Raw genomic sequence first — 19,610 nt, 5'->3', positions numbered from 1 at the left:
GTCTCCTGGTGTTCCGCCGCATGGTCTCCTGGTGTTCCGCCGCATGGTCTCCTGGTGTTCCGCCGCATGGTCTCCTGGTGTTCCGCCGCATGGTCTCCTGGTGTTCCGCCGCATGGTCTCCTGGTGTTCCGCCGCATGGTCTCCTGGTGTTCCGCAGCATGGTCTCCTGGTGTTCCGCCGCATGGTCTCCTGGTGTTCCGCCGCATGGTCTCCTGGTGTTCCACCGCATGGTCTCCTGGTGTTCCACCGCATGGTCTCCTGGTGTTCCACCGCATGGTCTCCTGTTGTTCCGCCGCATGGTCTCCTGCACTCGAGTGTCACATCACGTGGTTCTCCCGGCGCTCCGCAACCTGGCACGCATCGGCATGAGGCTTTGGCCGCGTATGGTTTGAGTTCTGCGCATGTGTACGGTGAAATTTGAGCTGCTAAGTACCACCTCACCAAAGCTGAGTTTTCCGAGCCGCATTCATCGTGTTTTGTGTTCTCTTTTCGAATAAATGCCAGTGCCTCAATAACTCCAAAACCATGAAACCGAGGAGCCTGAAACTTTGCATGCACGCTGAGAAAAGTCCAAGGAAATGCAAGAGTGAAAATTGGGAGTTTAGGTTAATTAAACACCCCTCTTTTGGTCCACCTTGTCGAGGCTCGTATGAGAGCTAACACACAACGCACAGCAAGGGGGGGGGGGCATGAGACAAGAGGGGTGGGAGAGGGAAGGACAAAACAGTGGGGAACAGAGACATTAGGAGATCTGTGGAAGGGAGAGGGATGGGGTGGGGAACATGGGGAATACAAGATGGACACCACAGGGAATTTGAAGGAGGTGGGTTTGGGGTGGATTAACGGGGGTAGAAAAGATCGTGGTTTTGGATGAGGGAAGATAAGAGATGCTGGTGAACAGCTGTTTTGAAGTCCTCTCGGGAAGATTGGGATTCAAGAGAATGAGGGAGTTTGTTCTAGAAGCGGGAAAAAAGAGGAATGAAAGGGTGAAGGTGAGCAGTGATTCTTGATTTTGGTAGTTTCAGCAGAAGGGGTTTTTTGGTGGACCTTGAGTGCCCTGAGGAAATATAGAGGGGGACAGATCACAAACAAAGCGAGGAATGGGCAGGCCGGAGAGGAGACAGTAGACGACGAAAAGACCGCCGACCTGCCTTTGGTGAGAGTGTGAGAGGCTCAAAGACTCAGATTCATCGCGGGAGATACCAGTGATCCTAAATGCCTTGGTTTCCACAGCGTGAACTTGAGAAAGGTGAGAGGCAGGAGCACCAGCCCAGAGGGGAGAGCAGTACTCCATCAGGTTGCAGCCGAAAGCTTTGTATGTGATCAGGAGCTCAGGTGTTCTAAGGAAGGACTTTGCACGACGGAGGATTCCCAGTCGGTGACTGGCTTTGGAGACCAGGTTGGAGATGTGGCTTTCCCAGGAAAGATCATGGCAGATAGTAAGACCCAGAAGCTTGAATGAAAGGACTTCTTCAAGAGGATTGTTGAGAAAGTAGATGAAGGAGGGGGGGGGGAGTTCCAGATGATCCTTTTGGAGAGACCTGGCGAGGGTGTGAAATTTATCAGGATTGAAAGACATGTTCCAGGTGTTGGACCAGGTTGCGATTTTATCCAGATCTGCAGTGAGCGAAGAAGCTGCTGCTTGCCGATCTGAGGAATGACATATGGTACGGCAGAGGGTGGAGTCATCAGCAAAGGGATAAAGAGGATTTTCCAGAGAGTCAGAGAGATCGTTGCTGAAAACCAGAAAAAGAACAGGGCCCAGAACGCTGCCTTGAGGAACTCCAGCCTGGACAGGAAGAAGGGATGAAAAAACTGCATTAAGGGCCGTGCGTTGACTGTGACAGGAGAGGAAGTCTGTGAGCCATGAGTGGAGATGGCCTTGGATACCATAGGAAGAGAGTTTGCTGAGCAGGGCAGGGTGCCAGACCGTGTCAAAAACACACGATATGTCTAGGGAGATGGCTCTGATGTCATGTCCCACATTGAGGACCTCCATACATTGTTGGTAGAGCAGAAGCAGCACATCCAGGGTAGAGTGACCTGGTCTGAAACCAAATTGATGATCAGAAATGAAGCCATTGGAGAAGAGGAAGGATTTAATGTCTGAAGTGATGATGGATTCCATAACCTTGCTGATGATTGGGAGAAGGGTGATTGGTCTGTAGTTGCAGGGATCTGTTTTTGCACGTTTTTTTATGCAGAGCAGTGTTCTTTACACAATCAATCTCCAACCAGAAGGTGAGTGAAGTCCAAACTGCAGTTGACATAACATATAAATCACAAGCGATCCATGCAGCATCCATGCAGCCTGGCATTAAAGCAAAGCAAACAATGACTGGCTTTTCTTCTTCACCCCTTTCTCCCTCTCTTTCCGATTATATATAATCAAACTAATAATTTTCACAAAAGGATATCCCTCAACAACCTACTCACTATTACTAGATGGTTCAAGAATCAAAAACCACGAGAAATTGATCATTCACCTGACATAGTTCATTATCTGGAAGTAACCAGAAATTTCTCCAATTCTCACGATCCTTACACACATCTTAAAGTACGTCAAACTACAACATCAAATCATAGGGATACAAACTTAAACATCATACTCCACCAATACGCCCCTTAATGGACATCTGTAAAGAATTTGTGACGTAACCCTCCACGTTAATAAAAAAATATATATTAAATTCTTCCAACTGACAAACCTTTGACGAAAACAATCAACAAACATCAAGGAGATCACAATTCTCATGAGAATTGATGGTTAAACAACCCTGCTCAAATATTCTGCCCAGACACTCTCAGTCACCTTAATCAGTTCCATCATAAACCAATACATTTTGCAGAAACATAGCCTAACCCATGATTCTATCATGGAGAAACTTTGTTTTATCCATGAACAGCAGTGACTGAAGACCGGTTTGCAAAACAAACTCAGTCCCATAGAAATATAGCATAAATTTCTTAATGCCTCCACACAATAGTATGTCCTTCCTTCTCCATCATTGAGTCGTTCTTCTCTCGATTCATCAGCTTCTTGCTCACAAAACTCACTGGGAAGAGTTTGCCCTCATGTCACTGCAAACGAACAGCTCCAACACCAAGATCAGAAAGATCTTTCCTGATCACAAATGGCTTGGTCATGCCAAGATGGGTTCATCGATGAGAAGTACATTGAGGGTTGTGTTGGCCTTCTACTGATTGATGAGACGTAGATTTAGGGTTGTGTCGGCCTTCCACTTTTTGATGAGTAGATTGAGGGTTGTGTCGGCCTTCCACTGATTGAGAAGTAGATTTAGGGTTGTGTCGGCCTTCTACTTATTGATGAGTAGATTGAAGGTTGTGTCGGCCTTCTACTGATTGATGAGTAGATTGAGGGTTGCGTCGGCCTTCCACTGATTGATGAGAAGTAGATTGAGGGTTGTGTAGGCCTTCCACTGATTGAGAAGTAGATTGAGGGTTGCGTCGGCCTTCTACTGATTGATGAGTAGATTGAGGGTTGTGTAGGCCTTCTACTGATTGAGAAGTAGATTGAGGGTTGTGTAGGCCTTCCACTGATTGATGAGTAGATTGAGGGTTGAGTAGGCCTTCTACTGATTAATGAGATTGAGGGTTGTGTAGGCCTTCTACTGATTGATGAGTCGATTGAGGGTTGTGTAGGCCTTCTACTGATTGATGAGTAGATTGAGGGTTGTGTAGGCCTTCTACTGATTAATGAGTAGATTGAGGGTTGTGTAGGCCTTCTACTGATTGATGAGTCGATTGAGGGTTGTATTGGCCTTCCACTGATTGAGAAGTAGATTTAGGGTTGTGTCGGCCTTCCACTTATTGATGAGTAGATTGAAGGTTGTGTTGGCCTTCTACTGATTGATGAGTAGATTGAGGGTTGCGTAGGCCTTCCACTGATTGATGAGAAGTAGATTGAGGGTTATGTCGGCCTTCCACTGATTGAGAAGTAGATTGAGGGTTGCGTAGGCCTTCTACTGATTGATGAGTAGATTGAGGGTTGTGTAGGCCTTCTACTGATTGAGAAGTAGATTGAGGGTTGCGTAGGCCTTCCACTGATTGATGAGAAGTAGATTGAGGGTTATGTCGGCCTTCCACTGATTGAGAAGTAGATTGAGGGTTGCGTAGGCCTTCTACTGATTGATGAGTAGATTGAGGGTTGTGTAGGCCTTCTACTGATTGAGAAGTAGATTGAGGGTTGTGTGGGCCTTCCACTGATTAATGAGTGGATTAAGGGTTGTGTAGGCCTTCTACTGATTGATGAGTAGATTGAGGGTTGAGTAGGCCTTCTACTGATTGAGGAGTAGATTGAGGGTTGTATTGGCCTTCTACTGATTCTACAGGGTTAACCCCTCTTGGTCAAATTCGCAAGTGCAGGCACAGCGATCGCCTCATATTTATGTAATCTCGGTCATATCATGTCAAACCCACAAATGATCATACCTCCTTCTTGCTTGGCCACATTGCATCACTGATTCTCATAATATTGTTGTGAAGGCATACCAAGTCATGTTCCATCTGGTGACCCAAAAATATCACTATCCATCCTGATCATCCACTTCAATGGGTGACTGAGGCAAGCCGCAGATATCCTGCCGAGCAACTACCCAATGGTAGAAACAGGCTCACAAGTGCAGGTATAGATCAAGATGTCATCAATATAGCCATCAACATTTTTCCATCCCTAACAAGCAAACCCCTCATGCCTCATCATAGAGCCATGCCTGCCCAATTTGGCATCTTTATCATCTCGTACGTGCTATCTGCTGTCACAGCCATCTTGTACATATCTTAACAAGCTACTGGTATCTGCCAATATACCCCATGATCAAGTCGATGTTAGCAAAACACTTATCCCCACTGAGCTCCTAAAATGGATCACAGATTATTAACATTGGCTGTGGATCAATAACTGATCTTATTAACCTTCCGGTAAACAACACATACACAGTTTGTCCTGTCTTTCTTATGAACCATCACCAATGGTGATGCTTATGGTCAATCACACTGCTGAATTAACACCATCTCCAACATCCACTGTATATCCTGATGAAGAAACACTCAGATGCTCTACAGTATTGGGTCGGGGTTCCACCGAACGAGCTCTCTTGTCGTCGGTTAATATGATTACGGACTAAGATGGGGATTCCTGTAAAAATGGGTAAACACGTCTTCATACCCATCAACTACAGACCTCAACTCCTCACTTTACGCACAAGTGAGATGCTGATCAAACATCACATCTGCCACCATTTCATTTGAGTTGCAGGTGCTTAGCTCAAACAGGTTTTAGTTGTCACTGGCATCTTCCATGTTTTTCACTTGGCCCCACAAGAGCAGTGCTCACTGAATACCCAAGTCAGTCGTCTCGGGTCCTGGGGATATCTCTTGCCTCACCATCTTTTTGCTGCAGCATCAGCTGGTCAATACTCTGAATGGTTCTTCTAGACTCTGGTAACACAGAAAGACCGAGCTGATCACCCATCTGTGCCTGTACCCGAGCAATCACAACGCAATCCTCTTTCCATGCTGGATCCGGATATGGTAACCAAGCTCCTGGTATGTTACTAACGATGAGGGCATAGATTGCATCTGGCAGGCACTGGGCTTCAACCACACCCGCAAGATTATGAGTATCTGCCGGAAGCTTGACTATCAGCACCTTCTGTCCCATGTTGTCGATTAACATGCAGTTGAACTTCTTGAGGTTCAGTCATTCTTCGCCATGACTCAGCTGCAGTCCGTGTCCATGAAAACCTGCGTGTTAGAGCTCCCAACCTCCACCTTCGCCACTGGCATATGTCCTCTGGCTCTAATAAGGGGCTGGACACAGGGCACTGTTCACAAGTGGAAGTGTCTTTCCACGTTCAAGCAAAACATAGTCCTGCAATACACTATGACAACCATGGCCATCCTTCCACACAGCTTGAAGTCTAACTACAATGTTATTACTTCACATCTTCTTACGACACAACTTTTAGAATAAACATCTCATCTCAACAAAAAAGTTTCCCGAGGTGAAACAGAGGTGTTTAGGGGGCTGCTGGGATTCGGGGGGGGGGAGTATCCCATTGGCATGAGAAAGTTACCAATATATGATATTTTGTGGTAATGCAATATATTTCTGGTTGATATTATTCTAAGAACATTGCTGGGTCACTTTTGTGATGAATAGTTCCCCACTCTGTCAAACCACAACGCCTTCTGTTCCTCCCCCACTCCCACCCTCAAGGCCTTCACCATGATCGATCAAGACCGAGATGGAGTCATCGGAAAGTCAGACCTAAAGGAAACCTATGCCTCACTCGGTGGGAAAAAAAAAATATGACAAAAATAATGTGTCGGAGTCACGCGTAAAAGGCACAATCAACATTTTCTGTTTTTATTGTATATATTTTTGTGCATTGATAAAATATTTCGGATTTACAAGTCATGGGAAATAACTTCACATCAAGCTCGAAAAGCAGCTTAAGGCAGATAAGGATGGAGAGTAAACACAATTCAGAACTGTAGTTCAATGCATCATCAGATTTGGAAATCGGTTCACAGCAATAGCATCTTCTGAATGTGACACAGCAACGGCTCTGTCCATGATGGTCTTTTGAGACTCTTGTACAGGGGGGCCTGGCCTAGCAGGTGGGAATGTAATCTTGTCATGCAGTATTACATTGCAGGACGACCTATCCTGTTGGGGCCTGTAATAAGGAGCAGCATCTGCTTTTATCAGCATGCACAAAGCTGTAAGATATTGTCCTTTTTGATGTGGTTATCCCGGATACCTCTCCAGACCACTCGTGCGGTATACCGCAGACATTCTTTTGGACAGGATTCATGCGACATTAGCCGGTGTGGCACGGGATTCCTAGTCCAACAGCAGTGAAGGAGTTTATGTCTGATATACTACAAACTGTCTCCAGAAGTTGAGCGGTTTAAATAGGTTGAAGACAACGAACATACTGCCAATGGACCAGTGGAGGTCACACTCACAAACACCAACACAATGAATGTATATTACCTTGGAGGACATATTCGCTTATGAGTTATGAAAAACCTTTGAGCCTGAGCAGCCGTTTTACCGGCCGCTATTCAAATCTCCATGTACCCAAGCGGCCATTTTACCGGCTGCTATTCAAACCTCCATAAACCCGAGCGGATGTTTTACCAGCCGCTATTCAAATCTCCATATACCCAAGCGGCCATTTTACCGGCCGCTATTCAAATCTCCATATACCCAAGCGGCTATTTTACCGGCCACTATTGAAACCTCCATATACCCGAGCGGCCATTTTACCGGCCACTATTCAAACCTCCATATACCCAAGCGGCTGTTTTACCAGCCGCTATTCAAATCTCCATATACCTGAGCGGCCGTTTTATCAGCCACTATGCAAACCTCCATATATGCGAGCGGCCGTTTTACCGGCCACTATTCAAATCTCCAGATACCCAAGCGGCCATTTTACCGGCCGCTATTCAAACCTCCATATACCTGAGCGGCTGTTTTACCGACCACTGTTCAAACCTCCATATACCTGAGTGGCTGTTTTACCGGCCACTATTCAAACCTCCATATACCTGAGTGGCCGTTTTACCGGCCACTATTCAAACCTCCATATACCCAAGCAGCCGTTTTACCGGCCACGATTCAAACCTCCATATACCTGAGTGGCTGTTTTACCGAACACTGTTCAAACCTCCATATACCTGAGCGGCTGTTTTACCGACCACTGTTCAAACCTCCATATACCTGAGTGGCTGTTTTACCGGCCACTATTCAAACCTCCATATACCCAAGCAGCCGTTTTACCGGCCACTATTCAAACCTCCATATACCCAAGCAGCCGTTTTACCGGCCACGATTCAAACCTCCATATACCTGAGTGGCTGTTTTACCGAACACTGTTCAAACCTCCATATACCTGAGTGGCTGTTTTACCGGCCACTATTCAAACCTCCATATACCTGAGTGGCCATTTTACCGGCCACTATTCAAACCTCCATATAACTGAGTGGCTGTTTTACCGGCCACTGTTCAAATCTCCATCTACCTGAGTGGCTGTTTTAGCGACCACTGTTCAAACCTCCATATACCTGAGTGGCCATTTTACCAGCCACTATTCAAACCTCCATATAACTGAGTGGCTGTTTTACCGGCCACTGTTCAAATCTCCATCTACCTGAGTGGCTGTTTTAGCGACCACTGTTCAAACCTCCATATACCCAAGCAGCCGTTTTACCGGCCACTGTTAAAATCTCCATCTACCTGAGTGGCTGTTTTAGCGACCACTGTTCAAACCTCCATATACCTGAGTGGCCATTTTACCGGCCACTATTCAAACCTCCATATAACTGAGTGGCTGTTTTACCGGCCACTGTTCAAATCTCCATCTACCTGAGTGGCTGTTTTAGCGACCACTGTTCAAACCTCCATATACCCAAGCAGCCGTTTTACCGGCCACTGTTAAAATCTCCATATACCTGAGTGGCCGTTTTACCGGCCACTATTCAAACCTCCATATACGTGAGTGGCCGTTTAACCGGCCACTATTCAAACATCCATATACCCGAGTGGCCGTTTTACTGGCCACTATTTAAACCTCCATATACCTGAGTGTCCGTTTTACCGGCCACTAATCAAACCTCAATATACCTGAGCGGCCAGATTTTTTTCCAGGGAGTCCAGCATGGGGGAGCCGAACGTCCAAGGAGCTCAAGGTTGAAATGGTTAAAGATCTTACCAAAGGACCATGGGTATTATGACCAAGGAAACAGTAATCCACCATTTCGTGTGAATCCATAAATTGGTTAAAATTACAACTTTCACTCGAATCATCTCTGCAGAAGAATCTCTAACTTGCAATAATACGCTTTTCTAATATTGAAAGCTTTAAAATCCTAAACTGGAATTCCATCAACTGAAAATCCCACCCCTTTCGGTTTACCAAGCGTGAACAGAAAGTACAAAATGAATGACAAAGACCGTGTTTCAAAACTATGGTTGTGGGATACATGACTTGATGTACGGATACGCAGGTAAACTCAACGTGAATGATGAAGAATTGAAAGGAATGCTTTCAGAAGCGAGTGGACCCGTAAGCTTCACCACCTTCCTGTCACTCTTTGGAAACAAGCTAAACGGTACGTTACATGAAAATTGTGTGCAAGCCTCGTTTGTTTTGATCGATGACGTATTATGAGAACAAATTCATCCTCACCAGGTGAATAAGGTTGACCATAGTAACACTGTTTTCAAAATAATTAAGATAAAAAAGAGACATTGTGTATTACTTTTATGCTATTTATTTAATTTGTGTATTGAATTTGTGTCCAATTGTGTTATTTATTTTACCAGACTTAATTGTTGTGGGTTGTGGAAGGTTGGAGGACAATAACGGACAATTATAATACAATTTTCTTTCCATGTGTTGTTGTGAATTCCACTAACTTTTAAATTTTATGTTTAAAATCCTATTTTGACCATTTTAAACTCCGCCACCGAAGGTGGGCTGTCTGTTTGTGTGCAGGATATCTCAAAACGTTGCGGACGGATCCGGATCCTGATCTTCACCAAAATCTAATCAGTTCGTCCTTGTCACACACTCAACCTACCCACAAAATTACATCCGCATCCGTCCACAACTTTTTGAGATATCCTGTGCACAGACAAACAGACAGACAAAAATGCCATTTTACAATCATGTTGGCAATCAGTCACTGTATGGAGTGCTGTATTTCTCAGGTAAGTCACCAATCCGCACGTGTTCCATCTCGACTTGAACGTCACAAAATACGACTCAAAATTCTATGAAACAATTTAAAATTTTTCCTCACCATAATAATTTCCAGTCATGAAACCTGGCCAAGACTTCGCGTCAACCAAAACACCGCACATGTAAAATGTTAGATCCAACGGTCAAACAGATCTCGAGATAACGATCCAAAACGTTTCCGGCGAAACGGTCCCAAAAATGGGCAGAAACGGCAATTGCAAGAACATTTGCAATTTCCAATCGAACAATAAATTAATTACAATAGCAACTAGAACTGCCACTTTATAACTGCTGGCAGTGATGACCGGGTACCCAGTCCGCGTCCGCCTTTGACTCAACGTGAGACTTAAATCATAGTCGCAAAGTTTCGCATTTATCGGATAAGCGGTGCCAGAGAAAACATTATTTAATAGTGATACAAACACAGGCCTGCTTCGAGAGGGCGCGGAACAGACGAGTTCTGAACCGGGCAGCACAAAGCGTTCAATTTCGTTATTACTGGCTTCTAGATTCAAATAATTAAATAATTCTGGCTCCCAAACCGCGTGACCGATCAGGTTGAAATTTTAAACTTTTGTTTCGCATGTCACCTGAATTATAAATGTGAAGTTTCGCATATACAGAGGAAGCGGTTCCAGAGTAAACATTAATTAATATTTATCCTTCAATCCAAGATGGCGGCCAAACCATGTGACTTCTGATGTCATAATTTTCACCACATGTGCAAACACAATTGTAGACGATAAGTGCAAATTTTCGCTTCGCTAGGTTAAGCAGTTCCAGAGAAAACATTATTTAATATTTTTCTTAAAACCAACATGGCTGCCAAACCCTGCGCCCGATCCCGTTGAAATTTCAAACCCTCATTCCGCATGACTGTTGCACCATAAAGGTGATGCTTCACATTTATTGATGCAGTAGTACCAGAGTAAACATTAATTAATATTTTTCCTTCAATCCAATATGGCTGCCAAACGTTGCGTCGTACCTCAAAGGGGGGGTGGAACTTTTTATTCGTCATGGAGAGGCGGTCATAGTGGTCGAGTTTCGCCTGGATCTGTTCAGCCGTTTCAGAGAAAAGACGTTTGAAGATATTGTTTTTCAATCCAAGATGGCTGACGAACCATGTGACCTATGACATCAGAAATTTATATTCTGCTTCCAACTGGGTATTGGAACACGGTTGTGAAGTTTCGTGTTAATCGGTTAAGGTGCGTTTTTCTATCCAAGATGGCCGCCAAACCATGTGACGTGTGATGTCATAATTTTTATCATGCGTGCATAATGCCCTCTCGATGATAATTACAAATTTTCGATTCGTTTGGTTAAGCGGTTCCAGAGAAAACATTATTTAATATTTTTCTTAAATCCAAGATGGCGGCCAAACCATGTGACTTATCAATTCGAAATTAACAAACTTATATCGCCTTACTCTCCCGAATATAGTTCTGAAATCTCCCCTTCAGTGGACCAGCGCTTCTGGAGAAGAAGATGTTTGAAGGTTTTAGGGTTTTTTCAAGATGGCCGCCAAACCATGTGACCGATCAAGAAGAAATTAACAAACTTGAGAAAGGATCTCATGGGGAATATATCTGTGAAGTTTCGTCTTAATCTGTCTTGCCCTTCTGGAGAAGAAGATTTTTAAAATTTATTCATTTTCAATCCAAGATGGCTGCCGAACCTTGTGACCTATGATATCATAAATTTAAATTCTGCTTTCCATCGTCGACCCGAACAAGTGTGTGAAGTTTCGTGAAAATCGGATAAGGTCTATTTTTCTATCCAAGATGGCCGCCAAACCATGTGACTTCTGAGGTAAAATTTTTTTACCATGTATGCAGACTTGAGGGAGGAAGGCAATTGCAAATTTTCGCTTCGATGGCTTATGAAATACCAGAGAAAACATTATTTAATATTTTTCTTAAATCCAACATGGCGGCCAAACCATGTGACCTATCACTTTGAAATTAACAAACTTGCATCGCATACATGTCCCGAATATAGTTGTGAAATCTCGCCTTCATGGGACCAGCGCTTCTGGAGAAGAAGATGTTTGAAGGTTTTAGGGTTTTTTCAAGATGGCCGCCAAACCATGTGACGTATCAACAACAAATTAACAAACTTGAAAGAGGACATCAGGGGGAATGTACGTGTAAAGTTTCGCCTAAATCTGTCCAGCCCTTCTGGAGAAGAAGATTTTTTTTTAAAAAACACTAAAAAACAAGATGGCGGCCGAATTACGTCATCGATGACGTCAAGAAAAACATTTTCCGCAGCAATTTTAGGGCGTAGATGATGCTCAGAATTTTTCAGATTTTTCCTATATGGCGTTCTACTTGACGAATTTTCACTGGAATATCGCTTCACCTATGACGTCACGAAAAATCACACGTGTTCCCCATAGAGAGCTTAGTAAAATGTATCAAGCGAAAAAATTTTCCATTGCACGGTTTCCGAGATACAGATGTCCAAAGTTTATCGCTTTTTTCAAGATGGCGACCGTACCACGTGACCAATGACGTCATAATTATAACGTGATTGTGCTATCAAAAAAGATACATACTGTGGTGAAAATTTTGTGTCGATCGGACTTAGTATCCCAGAGAAAATGGTTTTTAAAGCGAAAAAGGGTGCAAAATGCCGGCGGAAAAAGAAAAATAATAATAATAATAATAAACAGAAGAAAAACAATAGGGTACCCTGTACTCACAGGGTACCCTAATTACAAGAAGGAACTGGAGAGTTCATAAAAGGTGTTACCCAACGCAGTGTTCACGGATATAATTAGATTTAAATAAAATAAAGATTGTAAAAGTCGTGTAAATAAATTAATTCCGGAACTTTATCGCAGTTAATTCAGTGTTTATGACATCATGTTATCCGACACATTGCATCAATTATTGGTGCCTGTTGTTTGCCTGCCAGACGAGATAGAGATAGAGATAGAGATAGAGATAGAGATAGAGATAGAGATAGAGATAGAGATAGAGATAGAGATAGAGATAGAGATAGAGATAGAGATAGAGATAGTAAACAAATGATCTCACTCCTACTTCTCTCGAGGGCATGTGCAGTTGGGGCGAGTTCAGAGCCGAAGTATTGTTAAACAGGAGGTTCATTTTCTGATTAAGAAATATTTGTTTGTTGTAATGAATGTACATTTAAACAATGCAGTTATATATTTATATTAATTTTGAAACAATACCAAAATTAATATATAAATAAAGCAGCTTAATACCGAGTGCAGTTGTTTGTCAACGGACCAGCTGTCGTGTGCAGCCTCTGTGGCTGCCTCATTCTCTAGGGACGCAGCTGTGCCGCTGATGCAGTGCCCTCTGTTTCCAGTATACTGGTACTCATTTTTCCGAGATCGGAAGGATGACAGGCCGAGTGAAACACACGAGTTAATTCAATGGCTGACAGGGGTTCGACCTCAAGACCCTAAGATCCTAAACCAGCTATCTTAACCGTTAAGCCACCACCAGGTTTATGTCAATGGGGATTGGTAGACATGGGAAAATGTGTCCCTTCTCTATATCTTACCCTGACATACCCATGGAAGCTGGTAATTAAGCACACTGACATGGTGGAGGGTGAGTAATGATATGCATTTTAAAAAGTTATTTCTACATGTATGTGTATCATTTAAATTTGTTGTTTCTTGCAAACTTTCTGAGTTTCTTCATGAGATTTGGTGAAATTCGGGGTGGGAATGCTGGGTCAAGAGGGTGGGGGATGTAAAACAAGGGACAGGAATAACAATGGTTATGGTCATGGGGGGAGGGGGGAAGGGTTGTTAAAATCAGAGTTAAGGCTTAATCTAATATAGTCGGTGCACTCATTTCTGGTTTAGCATCATTCGTTGTATTCATCTATATTTAGAGAGAGAAGTTGTCCGGTGCATAGCCTGCTTTGGTGGCCAGCATGGTCCAGATTCGAGTTCAGATAGGGTAGTGGCGCTCGTCTGATGTTCCTCCCAGTTTGAACTGCACCGGATCCAAGCGGGGTAGTGTGCCAAAGTGGCGAGTCACACCTGCCTTCAAACCCCGGCCGAGTCATAGCAAAGCTTTTCTTTAAATGGGACGTGCTGCATCCTTACTTCATGGTCAGCATTTCAAAATATAACAGCATGGACGAACCATGCTGGGAAGTCAATGGCAAACCACCCAGCACAACGCTTACCAAACTCAGCTGTAAATAGTCATCCCGTTGTTTCACCAATGTGTGTGCCTTACCTCGGTTGGACGTTCAATCGGGAGTCCTGTCTGTGACATTGTGGGTGGACGTTAAAGATCCCATCCCACGTGTCCTTCATGAAGAGTAGGCGATCCATCACCGGCATCCTGGGCAGATTACAAATTCCTGTCCTAACTACTGCTGGGAGAGGGACGGCAAACTACCCAGCATGACTCTTGCCATGTAACTTCTTCGGCAACACCAAGGATATGGTACGTCGGCTGCTGTGCTCGATTATTGCTGATGTTAAAATATTTTGTGTGGACATGCTTCCTTTCCCACTAATGGACAAAAGTAGACAAATAGAGCATGGGAAAATTTCCCACAGAGTTACCGGGGCACCAGCCTTGTAACCGTTCGGCCCGTCAGGGCATGACCTGATGTGGGTAGGTTTCCAGAGCCGTTAGAGCAACACGCCCTTGGAATGAGGATTCCAACCTCGTTCACGAGAAAAGGACAACTAAGTAGATAAACTTTTATGAAACATCTTTTTGCCAATTATTTCAGTGAAATGTGTTTGAAATACTGTTCTTCTTAACAACATGCTGCAGTACTTGCACATGCATTTTGTTTTATAAACCCCCCAACTTTGTTACTACAATGAGTGCTGTGTGGGCCATTTGCTTCCTGAAACGATTCCGATAAAAAACCTCCATAATCTCGATACGTAACGATACAATGTGAAATTTTTTTATCCATAATCTGTAACCTTGTATCCTTAAGTTGAAGATATCTTTTCTAATATAATTTTGTATGCGGCCTGTGGCTGCTGGTTGCATCATTGCTGGGAGCGCAGGTGCGCTGCTGATGCAGTGGCCCTGTTTCCGGTAAGCTGGTACTCATTTTGCCAACCTCTGGAGAATGGCAGGCCGAATAAACACATCTGGCGTTATTTAATGTCACAACAGGGGCTCAAACTCAAGACCCGAGGATCTTAAGCCAGCCCCCCCCCCCCTGACCAAAGTCAGGTCAGGTTCGATCTGTGACCTGCTACAGGTACCATGTAAACCTGTACTAACCTGTTCCATGGTCGGGTTGTCGGCGACTAAACCGTCTCCCCCACCAGGTTTTCTGGTGAGGAGGGTGTTTGGATATGGACACCCAGCAGGATTAAAAACAAAACCTGTCAAAGGGCGGAGGAGCTCCTTGTGAGCCAACGGCCATCCATATCTAGTGCCCAACTGTGTCTGCGGACGTCCTCCTGCAGTTGGGTTACTTCTTATTAGGAGGTTGGTGGCAGGATTTGCACTCCAGCCACCGTAAAACCCTTCATTCCGCAAAACGCAAAAACGCAAAAAAAATCTGAAAACCCACTCCGTGGGAGTACCTCCTGTGCAGCTTCCCTTCGCAGGGCAGCTCACCGGATGACAGGATTGGGGCAAAGCCTTCGGGACCCCAATCTTTGATAGGAGGGAAACCACGGGGTAACATCCCTGGGTCAGATTGCGGGAGAGTGTGTCGGAGTGGTGCTGAGGTGTCGTCCACCAGACGGCGGTCTCCTTGGGTTAACCTGAGGCGGTCCCTTCGGGTGGGTGCCTGGAATGTCCTATCCCTAAGAGAGGATGATCACCTGTCTCTGTTATCATCTGAGCTCAAGCGTTTGGACATCGGGATTGCAGCTCTCTCTGAGGTTCGGAGACCGGATTGCGGCGAGATAATGGTGGGTGGTTACACCTACTATTGGTCTGGTCGCTCTGATGGTTACCATACCCAAGGAGTTGCTGTAGCTGTGTCCAATAAGCTGACCCCAATGATAATTGAGGTAACACCGGTCAACGAGCATATTATGAGATTAAGGATTCGCCACTCCTTAGGTGTCATTTCCCTGGTCTCTATTTATGCTCCGACTGAGGCGAGTGATCTCACCGTGAAGGACACATTCTACGCCACACTCGAGTCTGTGGTTGATCAGTGCCCCAGACGAGATACACTTCTAGTCTTGGGGGATTTCAATGCATCGACTGGAACTGATAGGGACGGTTATGTGGTGTGTGTTCGTCCCCATGGGTCAGGAACTATGAACCAGAATAGCACTAAGTTCCTTGACTTTGCAAGAAGTCATGGACTTCGGGTGGCTGGTTCATGGTTTCAGCGCCCGCAAGCTCATCGCTGGACTTTGTATTCCAACGCTGGCGGTGTGGCAAAGGAGATTGACCATGTCCTCATTGACGGTCGTTGGAGGATGATCCAGAACTGCAGGGTCTACCGGAGTGCTCAGTTCCTCAATACTGACCACAGGCTTGTTGTAGCAACTCGAAAGCTGCACCTTAAATCCTGGAGAATGGTACCATCCCAGCCTAGGCTGGATGTTGCCAAGCTCAGGGATGAGAGAGTAGCTGAGGAGTTTGCGAACAGGCTGAGTGGACACTTGGGGGGTCTGGGTGCTTTGGGGGGTCCTGAAGAGTTGTGGAGCACCTTCAAGACCACCGTCCTTGATGTTGCCGGTGGATGCCTTGGAACTCACCGCAGGGCAAAGAAGAATTTTGTCTCTCAAGGGACACTGGATACCATTGACCAGAGTCGCAGGGCCAGGCTGAATGGCAGAGCTGAGCTGTACAGGGAGCTGAGGCGTAAAGCTGTACGTGCACTGAGGGTGGACAAGGAGGCCTATGTGCGAGGAATCTGTGAGGGGGTAGAGCATCACCTGTGGACAGGTGATTCTCATCCCGCTTACAGGGGAATTCGCGCATTACGTTCATCCAAGCCCATCCCTCGGAGCACTGCAGTTCGAGCAGAGAGTCGTAGGCTCTTGACAGAGGAGTCTGAAGTGAAGGCCCGCTGGGCCGGTTACTTTGAGCGGTTGTACCAGGCTGATCCCCCAGCTGTCGAGTTGGACGTCAAGGGTGTTACAATCCCTGTTGCTGACCCTCGAATCAACTGTGGTCCACCATCGCTTGTGGAAACACGGGCTGCGGTGAACCAGTTGAAACGGGGCAAAGCTCCAGGGATCTGGGGCATCCATGCTGAACTTCTCAAGGCTGGTGGAAATGCTGCACTCGTGTCGTTGCATGCAGTTTTGTGCTCTGCCTGGAACACAGGCATCATCCCAACTGACTGGAAGAGGGGCCTTGTTGTCCCTCTCTGGAAAGGGAAGGGTGATCGCCAAGACTGCAACAACTACCGAGGGTGACGCTGCTCTCAGTGCCGGGCAAGGTCTTTGCTCGGATAATTCTTGATAGGGTTCGCCACCATCTGTTTGAGCACCAGCGTCCAGAGCAGTCAGGCTTTACACCAAAGAGGTCAACGATTTACCGTATCCTTGCACTTCGTGTCCTCACCGAACGCAGACGAGAGTTTCGGCAGGGGCTGCTTGCAGCCTATGTTGATCTCTGTAAAGCGTTCGATTCAGTGAATCGGGATGTCCTCTGGAGGATTCTTGGTCTTCGTGGGGTGCCACCGAAACTGATCGATCTGATGTCTGAACTCTACTCTGGTACTGAGAGTGCTGTGAAGTGTGGTGGTACCATCTCTGACTTATTTCCAGTTGTTACTGGAGTTCGTCAGGGATGTGTACTTGCCCCCACACTTTTCAGCACTAGTATGGACTGGATTTTTGGGAGGATGTCGGAGAGATCAAGTTGCGGTGCATCGTTTGGCAATGTCAAGATCTCGGACCTTGATTTTGCAGATGATGCAGTCATCTTTGCGGAGACTTTAGAATCCTCTTGGGGGCCCTCGAGGTGCTAAATGAGGAGTCGGAGCCGTTGGGATTACGGATTTCTTGGGTCAAAACTAAGATCCAGGCTTTCGGTGACATCTTGGATGCTGCTGTCCTGTCTGTGTCTGTTTGTGGTGAGGATGTTGAGGTCGTGGATAGATTCACTTACCTTGGCAGTGATATTCATGTTTCCGCAGGTTGTGAGCCGGAGGTCAATAGACGTCTGGGTCGGGCCTGGGGAGTCATGGATTCACTGGATCATGGGGTGTGGCGCTGCCGGTACCTGTGCGGGAGGACGAAAGTCCGAGTCTTCAGGTCCTTGGTACTTCCAGTCTTGCTCTATGGGTGCGAGACTTGGACTTTGACCAAGGATCTGAGACGGAGACTTAATTCCTTTGGTACCAGGTCTCTTCGGAGAATCCTTGGCTACCGCTGGTTGGATTTTGTGTCCAACGAGCGGTTGCTGAGAGAGACTCGGATGAGATTTGTTACCTGCATAGTCCGTGAGCGTCAGCTGCGGCTGTATGGACACGTGGCTCGTTTTCCTGACGCTGATCCTGCTCACCAGATTCTCTCAGCGAGGGAGTCTCATGAGTGGAGGAGGCCAGTGGGCCGACCACGTGCCTCGTGGTTGCAGCAGGTTGACCATCATCTCAAGGAGATGGGGATGGGCCTGGCATCTGCCTGGGGGATGGCCAGACGGAGGCCCCTGGAGTACCGGCGGAAAGTGGACGCAGCGACGCGCTGTTCTGGCACATGCTCCCATACCTGACCTGACCTTAACCGTTAAGCAAACACCAGGCTTAGCTGTTCAAAATAGGATCAAGAGTTATTTTCCCAAACCACTTTTTTGTCCACCCGAGAGCAATAGAAATTGATTGCCCGAAGGCCATTCACAGAAAAGATACAAACTTCCTGGTAAATTTGTTTAGAACGCAGAAGCAAAGCAGTATAACTTGTCGTCAAGGAAAGAAGAGCACACACCACTTGCAACTATGAGTCAAGGTAGGAATTTGTAATTAGTTCAGGGTGCTGGCGATAAACTCGCATACTCTTTGCGAAGGACACCATGGGATCCTTAATGTCCATCAAGCAATGCAAATAAATAGGACACCAAGTTGAACGTCCATCCCAGAAATGGCGCATATGTTGATACATCGTCCAGCATGTAAAGCACCAGGTTGACAGTTTATAGTTGGATAGAGATTTAAATCCAGGCGAAACAGTTCAGAGGGCAGTGTACATAGCTCGAAATAGTCCTGGCAGGAACAATAACGATTCAAGCACAATAAATATGAAATTGAATTCCGATCAGAGATGCATTCACAAGGAAGATGGATAACACTGCTCTCTCCCCTCTGGGCTGGCTCTCCTGTCTCACATCTTGTTTAGCTTGATGCCATGGAAACCAAGGCCTTTGAGATTATTGGCATCTTCCATGATCAAGCTGAGGTCAGTGGTCTTTCTGTCTTCTACCACCTCCTTTCTGGCCTTGTACCCTCTGCTCTTTCTGTGCTTTCTCTCCCTCAGGTTTCTGCAGGGTTCACGCGGTCTACCATCAAACCCTTCTGGTGAAACTACCGAAATCCAGGATCACTGCTCACCACCACTCATTTGTTCATCTTTTTTCCCCACCTGTGGAATCAACTTCCAGATTCTCTTCAATCTCATTCCTCCCTGCAGGTCTTCAAGATCGTTGTTTACCACCGTCTCAGATCGTCCCCAATCCAAAACCATGATCTTTTCTACCCTCGTGTCAATCCCCTGCCTTCTCACACCACCCCAAGCCCTCCTCGTCCCAAATTTCCAATTTTCTCTCCTGTATCCATCTTGTCCACCCCATGTATACTCTCCTGCCCCCCACCAATCCCACCTCCCTCTATCTTGGTTTTCAACTCTGCTATTGGTGTTTCTTCTCTCTCCCTCTCTCTCTCTCT

The 19,610-nt window shown here is 45.7% G+C and overlaps 2 protein-coding genes across 4 annotated transcripts in view; one reads left to right on the top strand and one right to left on the bottom strand.

Moving 5' to 3' along the window:
- LOC147013541 (myosin light chain 5-like) overlaps nucleotides 1–19,610 on the top strand; it is a 53,681-nt gene that overhangs the window by 7,997 nt on the left and 26,074 nt on the right. For both annotated transcript variants that reach the window (XM_085855422.1, XM_085855423.1), the window contains 2 exons: nucleotides 6,242–6,317; nucleotides 9,043–9,147. In XM_085855422.1, coding sequence (XP_085711548.1) covers nucleotides 6,242–6,317; nucleotides 9,043–9,147 — 181 coding nt within the window. The remainder of the gene's footprint in view (nucleotides 1–6,241; nucleotides 6,318–9,042; nucleotides 9,148–19,610) is intronic.
- The window catches only part of LOC147013542 (steroid 17-alpha-hydroxylase/17,20 lyase-like), a 132,941-nt gene that overhangs the window by 106,992 nt on the left and 6,339 nt on the right, over nucleotides 1–19,610 (bottom strand). The window lies entirely within an intron of this gene.

Source organism: Eptatretus burgeri, chromosome 14 (genome assembly GCF_056783735.1).
Source record: "Eptatretus burgeri isolate ZD-2024b chromosome 14, Ebu_testis_v1, whole genome shotgun sequence".
NCBI classification, from domain to species: domain Eukaryota; kingdom Metazoa; phylum Chordata; class Myxini; order Myxiniformes; family Myxinidae; genus Eptatretus; species Eptatretus burgeri.
Note: the sequence above shows the minus strand (reverse complement) of the source record. Positions and strands in the feature narration are given on the sequence as shown.